Source organism: Trichomycterus rosablanca, chromosome 1, assembly GCF_030014385.1.
Source record: "Trichomycterus rosablanca isolate fTriRos1 chromosome 1, fTriRos1.hap1, whole genome shotgun sequence".
Classification (NCBI taxonomy): domain Eukaryota; kingdom Metazoa; phylum Chordata; class Actinopteri; order Siluriformes; family Trichomycteridae; genus Trichomycterus; species Trichomycterus rosablanca.
Genome location: NC_085988.1, coordinates 68,648,735 through 68,669,721, shown reverse-complemented (window position 1 = coordinate 68,669,721; position 20,987 = coordinate 68,648,735). Strand labels below are relative to the sequence as shown.

The following is a 20,987-nucleotide window of genomic DNA, read 5'->3' as shown; positions in this document are numbered from 1 at the left end:
CAGTGCCGGCAGAACGAGCGTCACCATAGCAACAGTGCCACGCGAGCCGTTGAAAATGAGGACTCGTTCGTTCGTGTGAGGTAAATAAACATTTAATCTCAACAACTTTTTACTTAGTAAAATGTAAGCAGAAAGTCTATTAATGAGTTTTGGATTAAGATAGAGAGCAATTTGGAAATGGAAACTGTTAGGTAATGTTATCTAGTGAGTTTCAGGTTAACTGGTAGTCTGAACTGAAACACTTCAGGTAACGTTAGCTAAAAGGCTAACAGTTTCTAGCATTAGACAACAGCTGCTAAATAATTGAAGCTCACTGAATACTGTGGATAACGTTAACTTAAAAGCTACAATAAGCAACAAGAACAACAACAATAATAGTAATACAATAATAAGCAACAGATGACCTACCATCTCTGACTACATCCACAAGATGGACCAACAAAGCAGGTGTGTATAATTTAAGAGTGGACAGTGAGTGGACATGGTATTTGAAAACTCCAGCAGCGATGCTGTGTCTGATCCAGTCATATAAGCACAACACACACTAACACACCACCACCACGTCAGTGTCACTGCAGTGCTGAGAATGATCCACCACCTAAATAATACCTGCTCTGAGGTGGTCCTGGGAGTCCTGACCATTGAAGAATAAGGTAAAAAGGGGCTAACAAAGTATGCAGAGGAACTGATGGACGACAGTGGAACTGTAGAGCTACAAAGTGCACCTATAGATAGATAACTTTATTAATCCCATAGGGAAAGTCAGTAAATGGTTAGTAAACTATATGGTTAGTGGAGCTGATAGAAAAAGAGTATACATACAAAAAGGTGGTTTTAATGTTATGGCTGATCGTATATAATTTTATAACCCAAAGATTGTCCCTTGTATTTTTTGTAGATATTCAAGTGTCCACTACCATCACTGAGCCACATTTGCTTATTCACCTCTCATACATGAGTAAAAACTATGAACACTACTCTGCAGCATCTAACAGCCGGTGTAGATCATCAGCCAAGGTCACAAGATCCAGCAAGAAGGTTCTGGGTTCGATCCCCAGGTGAGGCGGTCTGGGTCATTTCTGTGTTGTTTGCATGTTCTCCCCATCACTGGGGAGTTCATGTTCTCCCCATGTCCGCGTAGGTTTCATCCGGGTGCTCCGGTTTCCTCCCACAGTCCAAAGACATGCAAGTGAGGTGAATTGGAGATACTAAATTGTTCATGACTGTGTTTGATATAATCTTGAGAACTGATGAATCTTGTGTTATGAGTAACTACCGTTCCTGTCATGAATGTAACCAAAGTGTAACAACAAACAGTAGTTTACTTTTATAATTATTATTCTTATATCCAATTATATGTTATTATCTATATATAGTATTTATATAGCTGTCATTTTGGTTCACTTTTGTAATTGGTCTTATTTATAATATTCTGATTATTATTATACTACTTGCTGCAATTCTCTTAATAAAATACTTTCTACTGCACAATCTGTAGTTAATCTGTAGCATCTGTAGTTAATCTGTAGTATAAATCTACTATTTTATCTATGAGGATGTGAAAGGAGAAGAAAACGGTAAATAAATGGTATCGCAGTGTTTCGGGGGCTATTCCGGCCCAGTTATGGGAGAGTCGGCGGAGATCTGGCATCCGGATTTGGGCCAGTGTATCATTGCAAGGTTGTCTAAAGTTTTCAATAATTTAAAGGTTAGTACAAGGTTCCCTTAAGGTTTCAATAATTTTAAGGTTACGGGAACGTTAGGGGAACGTTCCCACAACTATAATGCACAACCAAACGGGAACGTTCTATTTCCGTAAAGAAAACTTTCCTGGGGAACCAAAGGGCAACCAAAATGATCCGTTCCCAGAACGTTCTGGGAACCAAAAACTAACGTTCCCGGAACGTTCTGGGAACCAAAAATTGTTAGCTGGGCAGTTATGGTTGCGGACACGTTAGAGGCACCCTTGTACCTAGGAAACAAAATGTGTTTTGGGGTGAAATCTGCAAAAAGCTAACTGCCAAGAAGGGCTTTGCAACAAAGTAGGACTGGTAATAATTTGTGCTTAAGTACTTAAAAAAAAAATATATATATATATATATATATATAAATATACTTGTGCTTTTTGTTGTTTATACTTTGGTACATAGACAAAATAATGTAAGTAAATGTCAAGTGGATTTTTGTGCTGAACGATGCAAAACAAAAGTGGTTAAATACGTTTATAAAACGGATAGTTCCGGTCCTAAAATCTGATTGGCTGAGCCGCGTTCGAAGCCGTTGTAAAATCCCCGATAAACGCACACCTATGACCACCTCACATCATTCCATATTAATACGCCACTGAATAGAAAAAGTGAATGTTATTTTCGCCCTCATGTTGCCTAGCAACACTGTTAATCGAACTATTTTGCGTCGCGGAAGAATGCTTTATTGTAAGTTTATACACAATAAATACATTTATGAATTAAACATTGTTGTATTTATTATATTTTATGTTGACTGCCGTTTTATAAAAGCAATAAGCCACTCGAGACCGTGCATTACTGTTATGATTTTAGCACGGGGAAAGAAGTTTTAGAACGTCATCCCCGCGCTAAAATCACAGTAACGCACGGCCTCTCGTGGCTTATTGCTTTATTTTGTGCTCGTAGAATAGAGAAAATACATCTCCCAGAAGCCATCTGCCAGTGACGTATGAGTTCGCACGTGGCTCTCAGCGGCGGGTTGGCTCGTGCAATGAGGTCAGGTGATAATGGAGCTACTGTGTAGATAAAGGGCATTGCTCTCTGTTTATAAGTAACCACATACTCTTTGATGGGCTGGTGATCTGTTGAACTTACTGTTACATCCTTGACAGAGACTGAATCGGGTAAGATGCGATCTTCTGTTTTAGAGCTCGAAAGTATTACACTTTTCCTCCTTAATTAACACCATAGCATGGCTTCCTGTAAACTGAAGTCAAGCTGTTCACGCTTGTAGGTGGCTTGTACATTTGGTACCAGTGTACCACAGTTACTTCTGGAGATTTGTAAGGTGATACTTTGTCAGCAATGTTTCTTATTTTATTCTCTTCTCTTCTCTTATGGAGCCATGGCCCGAACACCTAAAGTAAACAGATTTGTTGTGACCAGTGGTTGCATTTTTAACGTGCACTGAATGTAATTACATTTTGTGATGTGTATGACATGCTCAAATCAAAACTTTCAACTGTGTTATGTCTAACAGTTTTGGCTTATTTGTTCATTTGTTTATTTGTTTGTATCTATTTAGTATTTTCATATAATCTAATTTAATAATAAGTTGCTACGTTGGCTGTCATGTCTTGTAACGTGTCTGGTAACGTGTGAGCTTCATCATGTTTGCTTCTTTAAATAATAATTGCGTAGTATATTTAATTGTATAATAGATCAGAAAAAGGCAAAGCATTTAGACCTCAGGAAATCACACTTACAATAAATATTTATATACATTTCATGTTTCAAAAGAACAAAAGTGATACATACAATTGCTAAAATTGATAAATAAAGCCCTAAACAATTAGAAACGTAATAACAACCCTCAGTTTTTGCTTCAGCCGTCATGTGTTATAGAAACACCACACAGATATGTGAGTGTGTTGGGGGTAAATAACAGTAAACCATGGTCACAACTTTTTTTTTTTTTGCTTTTTTTTTCTATTTTACAAGACAACTTGATAAGCTTAATAGATAATGAGATTTCCCTATCTTTCTGCTCTTACACTCTGTAAAACATGATGTTAAAATCCTAATAAATACATACATTCTGCCCTTACACTGATCCTGTCCAAAAATAAGCATATTAAGTGCTTACAAAAACAATGAAGTAGAAAAGGTATAATGTTAATTACATTCTCTTTTAAATGCTATCATTTAAATATGGGTCCAGGTGAATTTCATTTAAAACCCGTATTAGAATTTGTCTGGATTCACTTTTAAAGATGTTCTAATGTAAGACAATAATGCCACCTGCCAGCCCGAAAATAGTATTATTCTAGGCCATGGTATAAATTGTTATATTGTTATATGCATAGATTTGACTGTTATTTCAGTGTACTACTACCAAACACTGGTCATGATGATTTTTGAGAATGTTTTCTTGCTTTTGTTTTGAACAGACAGTGGAAATTGCAAAATAAGCAAGAATAGTTGCATCTAATTGGGAACTGTTGATTGTCATGCATTAACTATCTCCGTTATTATGGACCATGTTATTGGCAATGTTGAGGCCTCCACTACGTTGGTGTACCGGCTCAATCGACCCGTGTTCAGTGAAGAATATATCGGCTCTCGGCTGCTGCATAAAAAAGAAAGATCACACAAGACTGTAAGACAGAAAGTAGCTAAACACTTTCGGTAAGATTCTTAATTTTAGTATATGGATGTATACATTGTAATTACTGTTTCTTAAATTTTTTTTGGTTTTAAGTTATTATTGAGCTGTAATCATTGTTTAGTGTTTCACAATTTCTATTTATTTGTCCTCAAATCTGCCCAAGTTAAATGTCTTTTAACTTGACGGTTGTATCTTCTGGCACTACACCATAGTCGTGTTGATGTTTCGAGCTATTTGATTTTCTTCGTAAATTACAGAGGGTTTACTATTGCCATATTTTCTGCCATCTTACTTGAATGTTGCTGTTGTCAATTTTTTAATCATTCGCCTTTGTGATGTCGTTAAGATCTTTCTGACGAGACAAAGTTTTGGCAGTCTAGCTCTCTGCTTCTCTGATGCACACTAACATTCTCGCATTGACATGGCTCCATACCTTAAGAAGGTGTATTAACTTAGACATCAAATTAACCAAAATACACTAGCACTATCCCAAATTATTCTAATACTAGCCAAATCTTCAAAAGTTATATGCTGCTAATTTGAAATACCCCACATCAGCTTTTCAGCCGCTGTTGCCCAAATTATAATTAAATGGTATAAAATGCACTTTTTTGTTTAAATCCTATATCATGGTTAGTTAACCACAAACTGAGTTCCCCCCCCCCCCCCCCCCCCCTTTAGCTGTTCATCTGAAAAGGCCAGGTCAGTTATTTTTGGCCTTCTACCCATCTTATCATGGCTACCATCTTATCCAGTAAAGGAGTACCTGTTTGGTGACATAGTTTCAGGTCTAAGCACAGGAGTCATGCAGCTGCCTCAAGGTCAGTAAAAAACAGATTGACTTCTGCAATTATTTTATGTTTGTGATTAGTGTTTCTGTGCATGATATACAGTGTATCCCAGAAGTGAGTACACCCCTCACATTTCTGCAAATATTTCATTATATCTTTTCATGGGACAACACTATAGACATGAAACTTGGATATAACTTAGAGTAGTCAGTGTACAGCTTGTATAGCAGTGTAGATTTACTGTCTACTGAAAATAACTCAACACACAGCCATTAATGTCTAAATAGCTGGCAACATAAGTGAGTACACCCCACAGTGAACATGTCCAAATTGTGCCCAAATGTGTCGTTGTCCCTCCCTGGTGTCATGTGTCAAGGTCCTAGGTGTAAATGGGGAGCAGGGCTGTTAAATTTGGTGTTTTGGGTACAATTCTCTCATACTGGCCACTGGATATTCAACATGGCACCTCATGGCAAAGAACTCTCTGAGGATGTGAGAAATAGAATTGTTGCTCTCCACAAAGATGGCCTGGGCTATAAGAAGATTGCTAACACCCTGAAACTGAGCTACAGCATGGTGGCCAAGGTCATACAGCGGTTTTCCAGGACAGGTTCCACTCGGAACAGGCTTCGCCAGGGTCGACCAAAGAAGTTGAGTCCACGTGTTCGGCGTCATATCCAGAGGTTGGCTTTAAAAAATAGACACATGAGTGCTGCCAGCATTGCTGCAGAGGTTGAAGACGTGGGAGGTCAGCCTGTCAGTGCTCAGACCATACGCCGCACACTGCATCAACTCGGTCTGCATGGTCGTCATCCCAGAAGGAAGCTGACGCACAAGAAAGCCCGCAAACAGTTTGCTGAAGACAAGCAGTCCAAGAACATGGATTACTGGAATGCCCTGTGGTCTGACGAGACCAAGATAAACTTGTTTGGCTCAGATGGTGTCCAGCATGTGTGGCGGCGCCCTGGTGAGAAGTACCAAGACAACTGTATCTTGCCTACAGTCAAGCATGGTGGTGGTAGCATCATCATGGTCTTGGGCTGCATGAGTGTTGCTGGCACTAGGGAGCTGCGGTTCATTGAGGGAAACATGAATTCCAACATGTACTGTGACATTCTGAAACAGAGCATGATCCCCTCCCTTCGAAAACTGGGCCTCATGGCAGTTTTCCAACAGGATAACGACCCCAAACACAACCTCCAAGATGACAACTGCCTTGCTGAGGAAGCTGAAGGTAAAGGTGATGGACTAAACCCAATTGAGCACCTGTGGCGCATCCTCAAGTGGAAGGTGGAGGAGTTCAAGGTGTCTAACATCCACCAGCTCCGTGATGTCATCATGGAGGAGTGGAAGAGGATTCCAGTAGCAACCTGTGCAGCTCTGGTGAATTCCATGCCCAGGAGGGTTAAGGCAGTGCTGGATAATAATGGTGGTCACACAAAATATTGACACTTTGGGCACAATTTGGACATGTTCACTGTGGGGTGTACTCACTTATGTTGCCAGCTATTTAGACATTAATGGCTGTGTGTTGAGTTATTTTCAGAAGACAGTAAATCTACACTGCTATACAAGCTGTACACTGACTACTCTAAGTTATATCCAAGTTTCATGTCTATAGTGTTGTCCCATGAAAAGATATAATAAAATATTTGCAGAAATGTGAGGGGTGTACTCACTTTTGTGATACACTGTAAGTATCTATTTGTATAATGTAAACCCCTTTTCCAAAAAAGTTGACCATTTAGTGAAATGCTATAAATAAAAGAATGTGTTATCTCTTGATTCTTTATTTAACTGGCAACAGTAGAAAAACAATATTTCCAGTGTTCTAACTGATCAACTTTAGTGTATTTTTTTAAATATACAATTTGGGACAGGGCAAAACAAGAGTGAAATTTTATAGAATATTTAAGTTACAGCCTTCTACAGTAAAAGCAGGGGACTAGGTAACAGGTGATGGAATCATGATTGAGTATAAGGAGGATCCACCTAAGGCCCAATGACCGATAATGGGTCGTGGCTCACAGCTTTGTTTAAAACTTTGTGGGGATTGTCAATCAGTTAAAAAAGAACATTTTTTTTTAATGCAAGAATGCAAACAATTTCTTTCTTTTTTTTTTTTTTCTTTTATCGCCTGATGTTTATAATATTGTGAAAAGATCCAGGAAATCTGGAGAGATCATATTATGTGTAGGGCTAAGCTGCCGTTAAATGTGTCTGACCTTTGAGCTCTTGGACTGGGTTGCATGAGAGCCACATTGTTTTGGGAGTACTTTACAAAACTATTATCACTTAACAATTGCACCCTGCAACTTTTTTAAACGAGAGAAGGCCTTACATAAGTTTTGTGCTGAAATGCCTTCATCTCAGATGGTCTGAAATACAGTGGAAGCCTGTGCTGTAGTCATATGAATACAGGTTTCATCTTGTTTTTAGGAAAAGCATTGTGGCTTTGTAGACACACGACCACGGACTGTTGAGCGGCTAAAGTCTAATATTAAGCAAGCGTGGAGAAAAACTCCTCTTGAAGAACTGCAACAGTTAGTGTCCTCAGTTTTTAAACCATTAAAAGTCTCATTAAAAGGAAAGGTAATGGAACACCAAGGTAAACATGCCTCTGTACCAACATTTTGGAGTGTGTTGCAGGCATCAAATTCTACATATGTTTATGTTTACAAAATACAGTAGTCATTGAAAATATTGGAAATCTTTTCTTTCTACTTTTATCGGTTAAGATCTAAATTAAGATTTATTGCATTTTACAATAATTTCCATTTCTCTGGAAATTTGATAGATTGTGGGTTTGTAAAATGTGCCCTTGTGTTTCTCGTCGGTTGCTTTCTTGCCATTTTAACTTTGTCCCACGCACTTGTGTTTCCACCAGGCCTTGCCTATGCAATGTTGGCAGCTGTTCCTCCAGTGTACGGCCTCTATTCATCTTTTTATCCTGTTCTTCTTTACACTTTCTTTGGCACTTCAAGACATATTTCAATCGGTAAGCTTTGATAAGTTGCGCATCAAACCATAACTTCTGCCATTGTTGGCTGGAGGGTTAAGTTTTTATAAAAAGTGTTGAAAAACAAAATAATCTGTAGTATCTGTGTCTTTGCTTAACATGAATTACATAATTTGACCAATTATTGGTGGATTTAAATAAATGTTCTCTTTCAAAGAACCTTTTTTTGTTTTACTGCAGGATTCTTTTTTTACACTAGTAAGTTACAGTGATAGGTGGCTGTTCATTTACCGTGTGAAAGTGCAACACAATACTAACAAAAATGTCATTGCTTGATTAATGTTAGTTTAAAAAGTCATTTAAATGTATTTACTACAGTTGATTTGCACTACCGATCTCACATACAGACTGCTGATTTATAACACACCCTCAACATGCCTGTACATTACATTACTGTTTACTTGTTCAGAGAAAGAGCACTGTCAATCTAATCTAAAAAGACAAACATTAATATTATTTACATCATAAGCATCTGAACTAAAATCACAAACAGAAGCTAGCCTATTATGAAGTATGTACGTTAAAATCTTACGCTCGCTCAAGGTGTTTACCAGAAATGGGGTTTGTAGAATGCAATAAAAACATTCATTCATTTTTTTATTCGCTTATCCAATTAAGGTCATGGGGTGGTGGTGCTGGAGCCTATCCCAGCTTTTCAGTGGGTGCAAGGCACACCGTAACACCCTGGACGGGACGACAGTCCATCGCAGGGCAGACACACAGATGTTAAATTATTTAACATTTTTCTTTTTACTGAAAGTGTTAAATCTATCAGAATTATTTAGCTGTGTAATGTGTTAACATTTGCTGTGAGAAATCTGATTTATTTATGAGTTTCTTAAATTACCAAAAAGCCCATTTTTAATCACAGAAGCATCCACACCCTTTGATGTGGCACTCCAAATTGTGGTCAGGTGCATCCTGTTTGTTTTAATTATTTTTGATGTGTCTAGATTTTTTTTGCTTGCTTTGTTCTGTTGTTAATATGAATTTCACTTAACACAATTTTCCCATTTATCTCACCCATAATAAAGTAAAAAATTGTTGTTTTTTTTATTTTATTTTTTTGTTTTTTCCCAAACCATAAACTGAAATCTCGTATTTGCAAAAGTATTTACACCTTGTGCTGGAACTAGAGGATGATTAATAGAATAGCTCTAGTCTTTATGTTGGTGTCACTGCAGTGTTGTGAATGATCTATTATCCAATTAACATATAGAATTTGGATCCTATGGGAACCTTTCCATTGACTAATGAAGTAGAGTGTACAGAGCAACAAATGGACTTTATTTATGTTTACATTTGCAGCATCTAGCAGATAAAGCAATTTACAAATATAACAAAGTTTAATCAGTTGAGTCAAGGTCCAGTGGAATTATGTCCAACAAGCTCATAGTCAGGTTATTGCTTATTTTGGTCATGTAGTCAAATTGTGTACACGTTACAAACACAGACAAAATATACAAAATTATTGATTTTTTTTTTGTAATTTCTGACACTACTAAGAAACTGGAAACATAATTGACCAATAAAATGACCAAAACAAAACCAAGTGTTTTCTCCACTATGTATGCCAAAACAGGACTGGCATTTAAAACATGCCCAAAAAGCCAAAAGTTGCAACATTTTATGTAATTTGGTGAGAGTAGAGTTTGTGTACTTACCCTAGATAAGGATTACACAGTTTATATCCAAGCAGGATACATTCTAGGAATGTATGTGTAGATAATGGATACTAGATAGTTATTTATCTAGATACAAACATCACAAAATTTCAATGTTAAAGTATTTAAGTACTTTCTTCAGCCTTGAATAATCTCCCATATCCCACCCACTAATCAGGGACAATCAGTTCCCTGACCTTGACTGTTGCATTGTCTAGGCTTATATTTGTGACCTTTAAGCAAACATTCAACTACAATTCAAAATGTACTAAAACAAAAACAAAGAAATATTGCTGCAAATGTCAGGGCTCTAATTCAGTTGTTGGGTAAGGGCTAGGTCAAAAACTTGAGTTGCCTTACTTTATATACTGGCATGTTTCTGAGAGAATACACTACAGTCTAGAGATCTTACATTAGGGTTTTAATGTTTTGTAAAAAGGGATGCCAGACACCTCACTGCAACCTAGCTCTGTTGGTATGTACAAACATCTGATTGCAAAAGCCATCGGTCACAGTGACTCATCAAATTCTACCATTCACAAGTGTGGATAAAGGAAGTGTTGATGTCATGATTTGTAGTGTAAAGTCCTGATTAAGGTGGCTAAAACAAATAGTATTTTTACTTTAGGTTGATTACCCTTTTTGTTAGTTTATTGTTTTCTTGGGTTGTGAAAACCAGTATTACAGAATGGCAATGCAGTTTTGTAAATGAGCCTTTAACAAATCAGTTCCTGTTGTGTGTTTATAAATAGTTTAAGACAGGTGAAAAAGCTTAAATGACTGAATCTGTATTCTGACTGAATCTGAATAAAATATATGTTATATAAATAGTCTAAACAATATTGGAGAAACATTGTGCAAGACAAACTGCATTTACAGAACCACAATTATGATAAATGATGTTTATTAAGAGTGTGCATTTGTTGCGAACTTGCATGCTAAGTAATAACATAAATATTAAGAACTAAGTCTTTGCAAATACTACAATAATTTGCTAAAAACCAGGATGAACTTGAAATATGGATGAAATATATATACAATGCAATGCTTGTCTTAAACAACTATTGTGTATTTTGTTGCATTGTTGTAAAGCTCTGGTATTCCTACTCTTAAGTACTTTAAGGATTTTTTTTTTTTTAAATACACTTAGTGAAAACCTTTTTGTACAAATAAGATTAGTCTCTGATCTTTGGTTAATAGATTTTGCATCTGTCTTTCAGGTACTTTTGCTGTAATAAGCCTAATGATTGGCTCCGTCACAGTAAGAGAAGCACCAGATTCTATGTTTTTTCTAAATGGAACAGAGGGAGTGGATAGTGTGGCCCGTGATGCAAGAAGAGTGCAAGTGGCTGTGGCTCTCGCAGCTTTAGTGGGACTCATTCAGGTGCAACAGCAGACACTCATCAGACATCTAAAGAAATCAAGCTAATTTTTTTGTTTAAGCATAATATTGATTTATGTTGAATGTTAAAAGTTAACACCTCCATATGAAGCCGAGGGAGCTCGTTTAAAAAATGAAAATATAAGATGACTTAGAGTAAGTGCATAGTGTAATTCACATGGTTTAATAAGTATTTTCAAAATAGAGAGGAATGATTCTCTTGGTGTATAATTGGGTCTGTGAGGGTATAATTACTGAAAAAACAATACCATGCATGCTAGAAGGATTGGCATTATTACAATTCTATTACAAAACAATAACATTGTTATTTTATAGAACAATGCATAAAAAGCTTTAATTCTCAAACAATTTGTCAGTTTGCTCACACAGTTTGCCATTTTGTCTTTTTTTGTAGCTTCTGCTTGGTCTGCTGCACTTTGGCTTTGTAGCCATTTATCTGACTGAACCTTTAGTGCGAGGATTCACTACAGCCGCTGCAGTTCATGTTTTTGTCTCACAGCTCAAATATCTCCTTGGAGTTAAAACCCTGAGGTTTGGTGGCCCATTATCTGTAGTTTATGTAAGAAATCTTAAATATCAGTCATAAGTTTTGTGTTTATTTTTTTTTGTAAATAGAGATTTGTATCTGCTGTAATACATGCAGTGCCTCCTGTTGTGTGATATCGGTTTCCCTGTTAACATTTTCAAAGCTATTTGGAATTTATTACCATATAAGCATAAGGCCATGGTTAAACCCGGCAGTCTGATGTATGATAACTGTTGTAAACTAACACATTAAATAGTGACATGCATGCAAAAGTACTAAGACCAAACATAGTGCTTGCAAATGTTTTTTTATTGTTGTTATTTTGCTTTTGTGTAAGAAACTCATGGTATGTTTTATAGGTGTTTTTTTAAACAGTTGATTTTTTTTTTTCTGTTTGTACAGAGTGTCATCGAGGTTTTTAAAAACATCACCAGCACAAACATTACCGCTTTGGTTGTTGGATTGGTGTGCATTGTGTTTCTCTATGGTGTAAAAGTCCTCAACGAGCGTTTTAAAAAAAGGCTACCCATACCCATTCCTGGAGAGATCATAGTGGTAATGTTTTTGTTCATTTTACATTTACATTTTTACATTTTCAGCATTTAGCAGACGCTTTTATCCAAAGCGACTTACACAATGAGCAATTGAGGGTTAAGGGCCTTGCTCAGGGACCCAACAGTGGCAACTTGGTGGTGGCGGGGCTTGAACCGGCAACCTTCTGTTTACTAGTCCAGTACCTTAACCACTGAGCTATCACTGGCCACTAATATTGTATGATGTACGTATAGGGGTACATTTTTGCATTGCTTAACTCATCATAAAAAACTTTAACATCTCCTGTATCCCTTAACCATGTACTTTTAATAAATTTATTTCTTTGTAAATAATTAATTTCAGCACGCTTTTATTGTTACGTTTCAGGATGTATTGTTTTTATCAATTTCTATTTCTAATAATTTTTTTTTAGGTGATTGTCTCTACCGGTGTATCATATGGGATGGCTCTTTTTGACAAATATCAAGTTGAAGTTGTGGGACAAATCCCTACAGGGTAAGACCAAGTGCTTTCTGTTTTGATTTTACTGAGATATATTTCTTGTGTAATTTTTTTTTTTTTTTTTATTCATTCTTTTTCTTTAGACTGCAACCACCCAACATTCCAGACTTAAGCATCTTTCGCAACTTGGTTGTAGATGCTGTTGCTATCGCTGTTGTGTGCTTCTCCATTGGAATCTCCTTGGCCAAGATTTTTGCTCTCAAGTATGGTTACAGTGTGGATGGAAACCAGGTAACAAATTATATGTAACAATGTTTGGGTCTTTTTTAAACCATTATTATGGAGTTCTAGGCAGATAAAGCTAATTTATGGATCTTTTAGCTTTACATTATTTTAATAGCTAAGGATATTTGGTTAGTTAACTTCTCCTCCTACATGATTCTCATGACAAATTTAGGTAGTTGAAATGACCTTTTACTGTTGACTTGACAGTTAGGTGTGATATGTGCAAATAAAAAGTTATTATATTGATTCATTTTTACTATATATTTTTTTTGTCTTTAAGAATCATCATTATAAAAGTTAGCGTCAGTGAGTTTGTCAGGTTCTCTCAGTGCCAGTTTGGGTTTTCTCCACTAAAAAATAAAACACGTAGAAAGGACTTTATGAAACTACACTAAAAGTTTGACTCCCGTTTTGCTATTCTATCATTTATTGTTGTATTATTTATGATGGCAGGAGCTGATTGCATTAGGATTGTGTAACTTTGTCAGTTCCTTTTTTCACACCTTTGCCGTTACCTGCTCGATGTCTCGCAGTTTGGTACAGGAGAGCACAGGAGGAAAGACTCAGGTAAAAATCGCACATATGCAAAGGTTATATGGTAGGACTCATCCAGTTCATTGGTGTGCTTCTTTTAATATTAGGATGTGAACTGTCTCTTTAAATTGAAATTCATATAGCTTCCCTGTTTTGCCTGAATTAATTGTGGTGTGTGCTCTAGTCAACCTCATGACAGTAGTTTTATTGCTTTTATTGCCTGCATAAAGATAAGATATATGCACTTCTACTTGAAACTACTGTGTGTCTGTGTGATTGTAGATTGCTGGATTGTTGGCCTCTCTCCTTGTACTTTTGGTAATTTTGGCCATAGGGTTTGTATTTCAGGATTTGCCACAGGTAAGTTATCTGTAGTAGTAAATGTTTTGTTGCCTTTTTTAAAATTTAAATACCTTTAGTAGCCCCTCTTGATGCACTCAAAGGCTTCATACCTCATACTTTATAAAAATCTGTGCAAGACTGTGTCTGCTAATTAGCAGGATTTTTTTTGTATGTTGAACTTCAATTTACTTTACTAACAAACCTATGTATCAATTAGTTTACACCTCAAATAAATATTGGGCAGATATATTTTAATAAACTGCAAGTAGCTATGCATTTAGCTTAACATTTAACTATAGTTCTGCACTCTTTGTTACCCTTTAATTTAAAGCATGCAAATATACAACTATATTCTGGTTTATCTTAAATAGCTATCCCATTTACTGGGATCTTTTAGGTGTTGTGTGTATGTGTGCAATGCATATTTCTTCTTTACTATAAGTTGCATGAGGATAGACCAGGCCTCCTGGTCTTCAAGTTCCATGTGCACAGTCAGTCCAGTTCATTTTCATCTTTGGGCTTTACAGCATGTTAGCCCTTCAGTATTGGTAGATGTTATGGAACATTAGAAAGAGTGTGAGAATTGGCAATGACCAAATTCAAAAGAATAATAAAATAAATAATACATACACATATTTATAAGAATTAATCACAAGTCAGCTTCCAAGACAATTCTTGTTTAAAACACTTAACAGACTACAAATATATTTTGCTCAGGGTAATTTTACACTGTCTCCTTTGCCAGACTGTGTTGGCTGCTATCATAATGGTCAATCTACTGGGCATGTTCAAGCAACTGAGAGACATCCCTGCTTTATGGAGAACCAGCAAAATTGAACTGGTAAGTTTTCTTGAGGTAATATAAAGACTGTTTGTATGTGTTTTGAAAAATATTTTGTCATGTAAGCAGTCTTTAAGCACACTGTATGGCCAATAATATGTAGGTGTAATGACATTGCATTTTTACTAGTTTGCTTGGCTAATTTAGCCACAATCATTGCTATCCGGTGCATAACTCGGTCTCGATAGGCAAACAGTTGTAGTTTAATGGATTCTACCCAGTCACTATCAGTGTGGTAGCATGTGGCAGGATGCTACCTTTCTAGCAAGTCGGTATGTCAGATTTCTACACTGCTAAATTTAGCCGGTTCAGCTGTAAAGTGGTAATTTCTATGATCAACAACAGCTCAGCTGAGTAGCAGTAGCACCTTTTACATTCTTACAACACTCTGAAGTTTCAATTTGCTCCTGGTGAAGATGTTAGAAAAAGAACTGTTTAGAAAGCTTTAAGGATTTGTTATTCCATGTATTGGCTTGAGTGTAGAGCATGCCACCATTTGCACTTTAGTGCAGTACAAATCTTATTTACACTTTACTATATGGCACTAAGACAATAGGAGAACAAAAAATGGAAAATGAGTTATGGTGTAGGGCTGTTGTTGATGGTTTGAACTGGACCCACAACTTAACGATAATGCATGAAACACACTTAAGAAGTGCGCTTCCCACCCTGTGCAAGATCATAAGAAGACAAAGCTAGATTTATAATGATATATAATTTAATTTAATAACTTTGAACATAAGGAAAACCTTTGGGAAAGCTTAAATTGTCAACTGCAAGAAAGTCTTTATTATGCAACATCACTGAACATACTTACTAGTGCTCTTGTGGCTAAATGAAATAAAAAATGGTTAGTAATGGTCCAACATTGGGTGGCTGTTATAGCAACACAAGTGGTCTAATCTCATAATGTAATTTCTGGGTGGCCACAGATTTTTGATCTGTATTGTATTTTTGTAGTTCCAAGTATTTTTCAGTACCTCTTTTGAAGTTGTAATGTACCAAAAGTAAAGATTCTGCAGTTTTTCTATTGTACTGTAGTTCCTTATTTAAATTTTCTTTATGCAGTGTGTGTGTATGGGCATGAATTACGCCCCCTTGTGAATTCTCATGTTTGCAGATAATTTTGTATTTGTTTGACTGTTTTCTGTTTTTTGTTTCTGAGGCAATTTGGGTGGTGGCCTTTGTGGCATCAGTTCTGCTGGGGCTGGATTATGGACTTCTTGTGGCAATTACATTTGCTATTCTTACAGTCATCTACAGAACACAAAGGTAATGGAAACTGAACTAATTCTGTGTTAATATCAATGCATCAAAACAGGAACCACTGCAGTTTTGGTCACCATATAATCGAGTCAAACATTTTTAGTAATAGTTGTGCAATGCTGATGCTTTGGTATGGTAATGTTTAGCAGGCAGTTTGGCCATGAGTTTGTTCGACATACCACTTTTTTTTTTTTTTTTCTTGAAATATTTCTTTTAAAACTGATCTTTTTTTTTTTTCAGTCCCAAGGCTGTTATCCTTGGACAAATCCCCAACACTGGGTTATATTTTGACACTGATGAATATGAAGAGGTAAGACTAGTTTTGCCATATAGTATAAAATCAACATTTGGAAAAAGCACTGCACAAATATAAATGGACAGTTGAACACATACAGATGAGAGTTGGTCCTTTTTTGCTGCTATAAAGCATTCACTGTTCTGGAAGGGTTTGACTTGACATTACCTTACCATTTACTACCTACTTATTGTGCATGGTGGCATTGATGTGCTGAAACAAAAAAAAAAAAGGTCTCACCATCTTTTTAAATAATGTGTAAAGCACATATTTTTAAAGGCAAAGCTTAGCACAAACAATAAGAAACAGCTTTTAAAGTTAGCACTACTGCTGCAGTCTGATATGATTTATCACCAAAAAAATTGTTTTGAAAACAATAGCTCCTGTACAGTTTCTGATGCAGTTTGGAATTGAATAGTGAGTCCTGAAACCAAAGACAAACATTTTTGTTACACACACACAGGTGTTTTCACATCACCGTAGGTTGAAAAAACTTCTGAGTATGACTACCTTTTTCATTATTTGGACAAGCAGTGTAGGTTTTTAATATCATTTTGTCATTCTAATTTAAAAGTAACTGATAGATAAGGTATGATGTGATGTGTATATTTTGCTTAATGTTTTTTTTTTCTTCTTGCTTCAGGCCAGTGAGTGTTCTGGTATTAAGATCTTCAACTGCAATTCCTCAATCTACTTTGCCAACAGTGACCAGTATGTGAGCACTCTCAAGAAAAAAGTAAGAATGAAAGTGACTAACAACTATAACAATTAGTGTCCTAGGTTTTGGAACAATTACAAAAATGTGTTAAAACATGAATAGCAAAATACAGTTTTAAAAAATCTACACTATTAAATCATTTGATCCACAGTACAGCTATAAGGAACTATTTACATCTCCTAGCTTTCTGATTCTCTAATTACAGACAGGTATTGATCCAGCTACGCTGCTGGCTGAGAGAAAAGCCCTTCAAAAGCGAGCAAAAAAGAATGAAGAAAAAAAAGGCTCTGATCACAGTTCTACAAAGAAGATGAATGCAGCTGTCAAATTGGTATGCATTTTTATGAAGGAAACTAGCTCCATTGACTTTGGCATTTTGTTTAAAGGGGCTGTCATGTTTTGCTGTTTTCATCTAATTCCTTTTTTTCTTCTTTCTGACTATAGACTACCTTTTCACTAATAAACCTGCTGTATTAATTCTAAGAAGTTGATTTATAGGTCGTTTGCCTTGTTTGTTAGTCATCTGCCCAGTTTTCTCTGCACTTTTCTTATAAATGGTTTAAGAAAAAAAATCTTATTAAAAAAAAAATCATAGCTCTTGGTTGCAGGTCAGGTGTCCAAATACTTTTGGCCATATAATGTAGGTGTTTAATAAAGTGCGGAGTGAGTGTACTTCCAGTGCATATATCTATTTTAAATGCACACACAATGCCTTTTTTGACTTTTGATGGTCTATTTTTTTAAGCTTAATCATATTTACACTTTTATATTTTTACTATATTTTTGTATGAATCCCACAGTTTCACTATGTATCACTCAGCATGCTTTGGTGTTTTGTTCATAGGATGCGGAGTTTGGTGTCGGCCATGAAGTGGCTGAAAAGGCCCAGAAGCATGTGGAAGAGCAAGGAAATGGGCAGATCACAGAGGCTGAGTGTGACACTGATGAAACTAATTTTCTTCAGCCCCTCTGCCCTATCCATTCCATTATTTTGGACTTCAGTCCAGTAAACTTCATGGATTCAGTAGGAGCCAAGGCTATTAAATCTGTAAGCAGACATGTCACTTCTTCTGTCACATCACATTTACCTGCTGTATTTCTTGAATTAAAGCTCCATATTACAATTCTAAAAGGGGATAAACCTTTGCCTGTTGCCTTGTTGTCCCCCCATAAATGCTGGATGGGGTTTAGGTCAGGTGACGGTGGAGGAAAATTCATGACCGTCCGCATAGTTGGGGGCGATATGCCCGTACTGAATATGTTTAAATGGGCCAAATTGTGATTCCAAAACATTTTTATTTTACTTTTGTCAGTTATGTAAATATTTAAGTAAATTAAACATCACATATTCTTTTTTTATTATTGCATTTTACAAAATGTCACAACTTTACCCAAAATGGGGGTACTATTAACGCTTTTTACACTGCATAAAACGCCAGAATACTTTAAATTAGTTTTACACATTGCACTGTTTTTCTGTAGCTTGCCACATTTGGTTACAACAAGATAGAATTGCTGCTATATTTCATGCTTCTAAATGGAAGTAGTCATCGTTGCTTTGTCACTCACTAGTGTAAATGCAGGCACGTTAAAGTCTAGACAAATATATTTACTGTTATCATGATGTCAGTTGTTTTTGTCTTATATTGCAGGTTATTAAGGAGTATGCAGCTGTAGATGTGAAAATTGTTATTGCTGGGTGTAGCAGTAAGTATTCACCTGTTACTGAAAACTTTTTACACAAAGTTTGTTAATTCACATGCTTAACAGATGAATTACCGTGCTTCCAATGCAATTTAATGCACATAATTTTCTGTACTTATAATGTGCTTTCTTGTACAGGAATCCTGCTGTCTGAGCTCAGTATTCTACAGTTTTTTACTGGGTCTGTAACACTGGATATTATTTTTCCCACCATTCATGATGCTGTCCAGCACTGCCAGCACACGAGGACACGTCCTCCTTCCTCTACAGCTGTTCAGTGAGCTTTTAGAACACAGCAGCATAGAAGCTGGTTTAGTGACTAGAATATGTAAAACATGGAAAGATGGTTGGCTTACTATAAAATGTCACAGTGATGGTTTAGTGGTTGTAGTTTAATATGGGGAGGTGTAAAGAAAGAAATCATCAACTTAAAGAAATATTGTTGCATACAGCTCTGCATTTTGCTGATATAACAAAGGCTCTGAATATGAAAAAACAAAAAAGATTATATAGCAATCTGCTTTATGCCTGTCAGGTATTCAAACTGGCTGGTCAAAGAAATTTATTTTACTGCTGTTCCCACTATAATTATATCTGCTGAATTGTTAGAAACGTTTTGAAATATTCTGAAGGTGGACTTCATCCACTTGTATATGCAGTTCTCACTGAAAATGAGGAAAAGCATAAAGTAAAATGTGCTCTTTCTGGACTGAGCACAGGTTTGGACAGAAGTTTAAACTTATTTGTAATATTGCTGTATCAGCCTTTAGGGTTTTTCTACTGCTAAACCAAAATGTTACAGCGCTAAGATTTACTTAAGATTCACTGTAGAACTGCATTGATTCATTCTTTCATACTTGCTTTAGTGAAGTTATTTGAGTTAGTGGTTTATTTCATAAAAAACAAAAGATCTCCGTAAAGTCTATGGTGGTGGGCTGTGTGTCTGTAGGGGGCGGGACAATGCTAGAACCGGGTTTTCTCATAACTACTGCAATTATGGCATGTGCCTGCTGATCAGAAAATGCATAAACAATACAAAAAACCCTCAGTTGATGTTCCAGCTCATTTCAAAGCTGTTCAGTGGGGCTGAGGTCAGGGCTGGTTGCAGTTTACTGAAGTTTCTTCAAACCAAGCTGTTCTTCATGTTTTTATAGACCTTGCTTTGTGCACAGGAACACAGCCCCAGGAAAGGGCATTTTTTAAACTGTTGCTGCAAAGTAGGAGGATTATAGTTTCCTTTATATAATAGATTTATGACACCTGTTAGCAACTGTAATTCACACACTTCTCACATTTAAGTAGCTGAAGTTTAAGAACAAAACTCTTTCTAAGAAGATTTTTGGGGTGTTTAAGTAAAAAACTTCTAAAATCACTGATGCTCTTTTTAAAGTAAGGTAATGTCATGGATTGATTGTTGAACTGTCATATTGTACATCTTCTGAGTTTGACTGATTCAGAGGTTTACAATTTAAGTAGCCAAACTGTTTTTGTCCTTGTTTTAAATAATGATGCACTATAATGCTGAAGTTACTGTTTTCAACAAAAGAAGGAAAATCTTTATTTCCTGAAAATTGTCCGTTACTGATTAATTAATATTTTCATAGTTAATAATCCCTAATTAATAATTTTACCAGTATTGTATATTGTCATTGCACAGAGTGCATGGCTAATAATTGAAAAAAGTACTAATATAATATAAATATATATATATATATAATATATTAACATTAATATTGTATTTTAACTGTTACTATTCACTGTTTGAGAGGCTCATTTTGAAAGGTTTATGGTACAATTTGCAGATAAATAAATGCTGGAGCCTTATAAGTAGTTGCCGTGTACTTTGTCATTTGTGTACTTTTGTGATTTGATTATAGAGATATTTTGTATAATAAAGTAAAATGTTTAAAATGTGTTTTTATTTAAAAAAAAAATCTGTGTGTAATGGGGCATTGCTTGAAATGGATTTAAATGTCTTGTGTGCATTGGACTAAAATGTATTGTTTTGCAAACAAGCATATGTTAACTGAGTACAGACAATAAAACACTTGATTTTAATTCATTTAGCATTAGCTCACTGTATTTTTACAGCACCCAGGTCTGTCCTCAATGTTGATGTTTGTTGGTACTCAAGTCAAACCCAAAATTACAAACTTTTAACTTAAGACAAAGCAGCAAAGCCTTGTGACAGGTAGTGTAGGTGTCACAAAGCACCAGGACTCTGTGGAGTTATTTAAACCTCATTTGT

At 36.0% G+C, this 20,987-nt stretch overlaps 1 protein-coding gene across 1 annotated transcript; it reads left to right on the top strand.

Moving 5' to 3' along the window:
• The first annotated feature begins 2,798 nt into the window (after window positions 1–2,798).
• slc26a5 (solute carrier family 26 member 5) lies at window positions 2,799–20,801 on the top strand. The gene is made up of 19 exons (XM_062995799.1): window positions 2,799–2,872; window positions 4,139–4,376; window positions 5,038–5,177; window positions 8,035–8,145; window positions 11,051–11,214; window positions 11,627–11,791; window positions 12,161–12,313; window positions 12,726–12,808; window positions 12,898–13,045; window positions 13,493–13,606; window positions 13,856–13,933; window positions 14,661–14,756; window positions 15,922–16,028; window positions 16,263–16,332; window positions 16,961–17,053; window positions 17,241–17,366; window positions 17,880–18,083; window positions 18,688–18,742; window positions 18,878–20,801. Exons 2-19 carry the CDS (start codon window positions 4,222–4,224, stop codon window positions 19,018–19,020), a joined length of 2,205 nt encoding a protein of 734 aa, XP_062851869.1. The 5' UTR covers window positions 2,799–2,872; window positions 4,139–4,221; the 3' UTR covers window positions 19,021–20,801.
• The last annotated feature ends 186 nt before the right edge of the window (window positions 20,802–20,987 follow it).

What these genes read in the sequence shown, in the direction of transcription:
- slc26a5 (XM_062995799.1), top strand. Translation starts at nt 4,222, where the DNA reads ATGGACCATGTTATTGGCAATGTTGAGGCCTCCACTACGTTGGTGTAC. An exon ending in AAAGTAGCTAAACACTTTCG is followed by an intron (nt 4,377 to 5,037) that starts GTAAGATTCTTA and finishes CCCCCCCTTTAG; the next exon opens with CTGTTCATCTGAAAAGGCCA. An exon ending in CTTTAGTGGGACTCATTCAG is followed by an intron (nt 11,215 to 11,626) that starts GTGCAACAGCAG and finishes CTTTTTTTGTAG; the next exon opens with CTTCTGCTTGGTCTGCTGCA.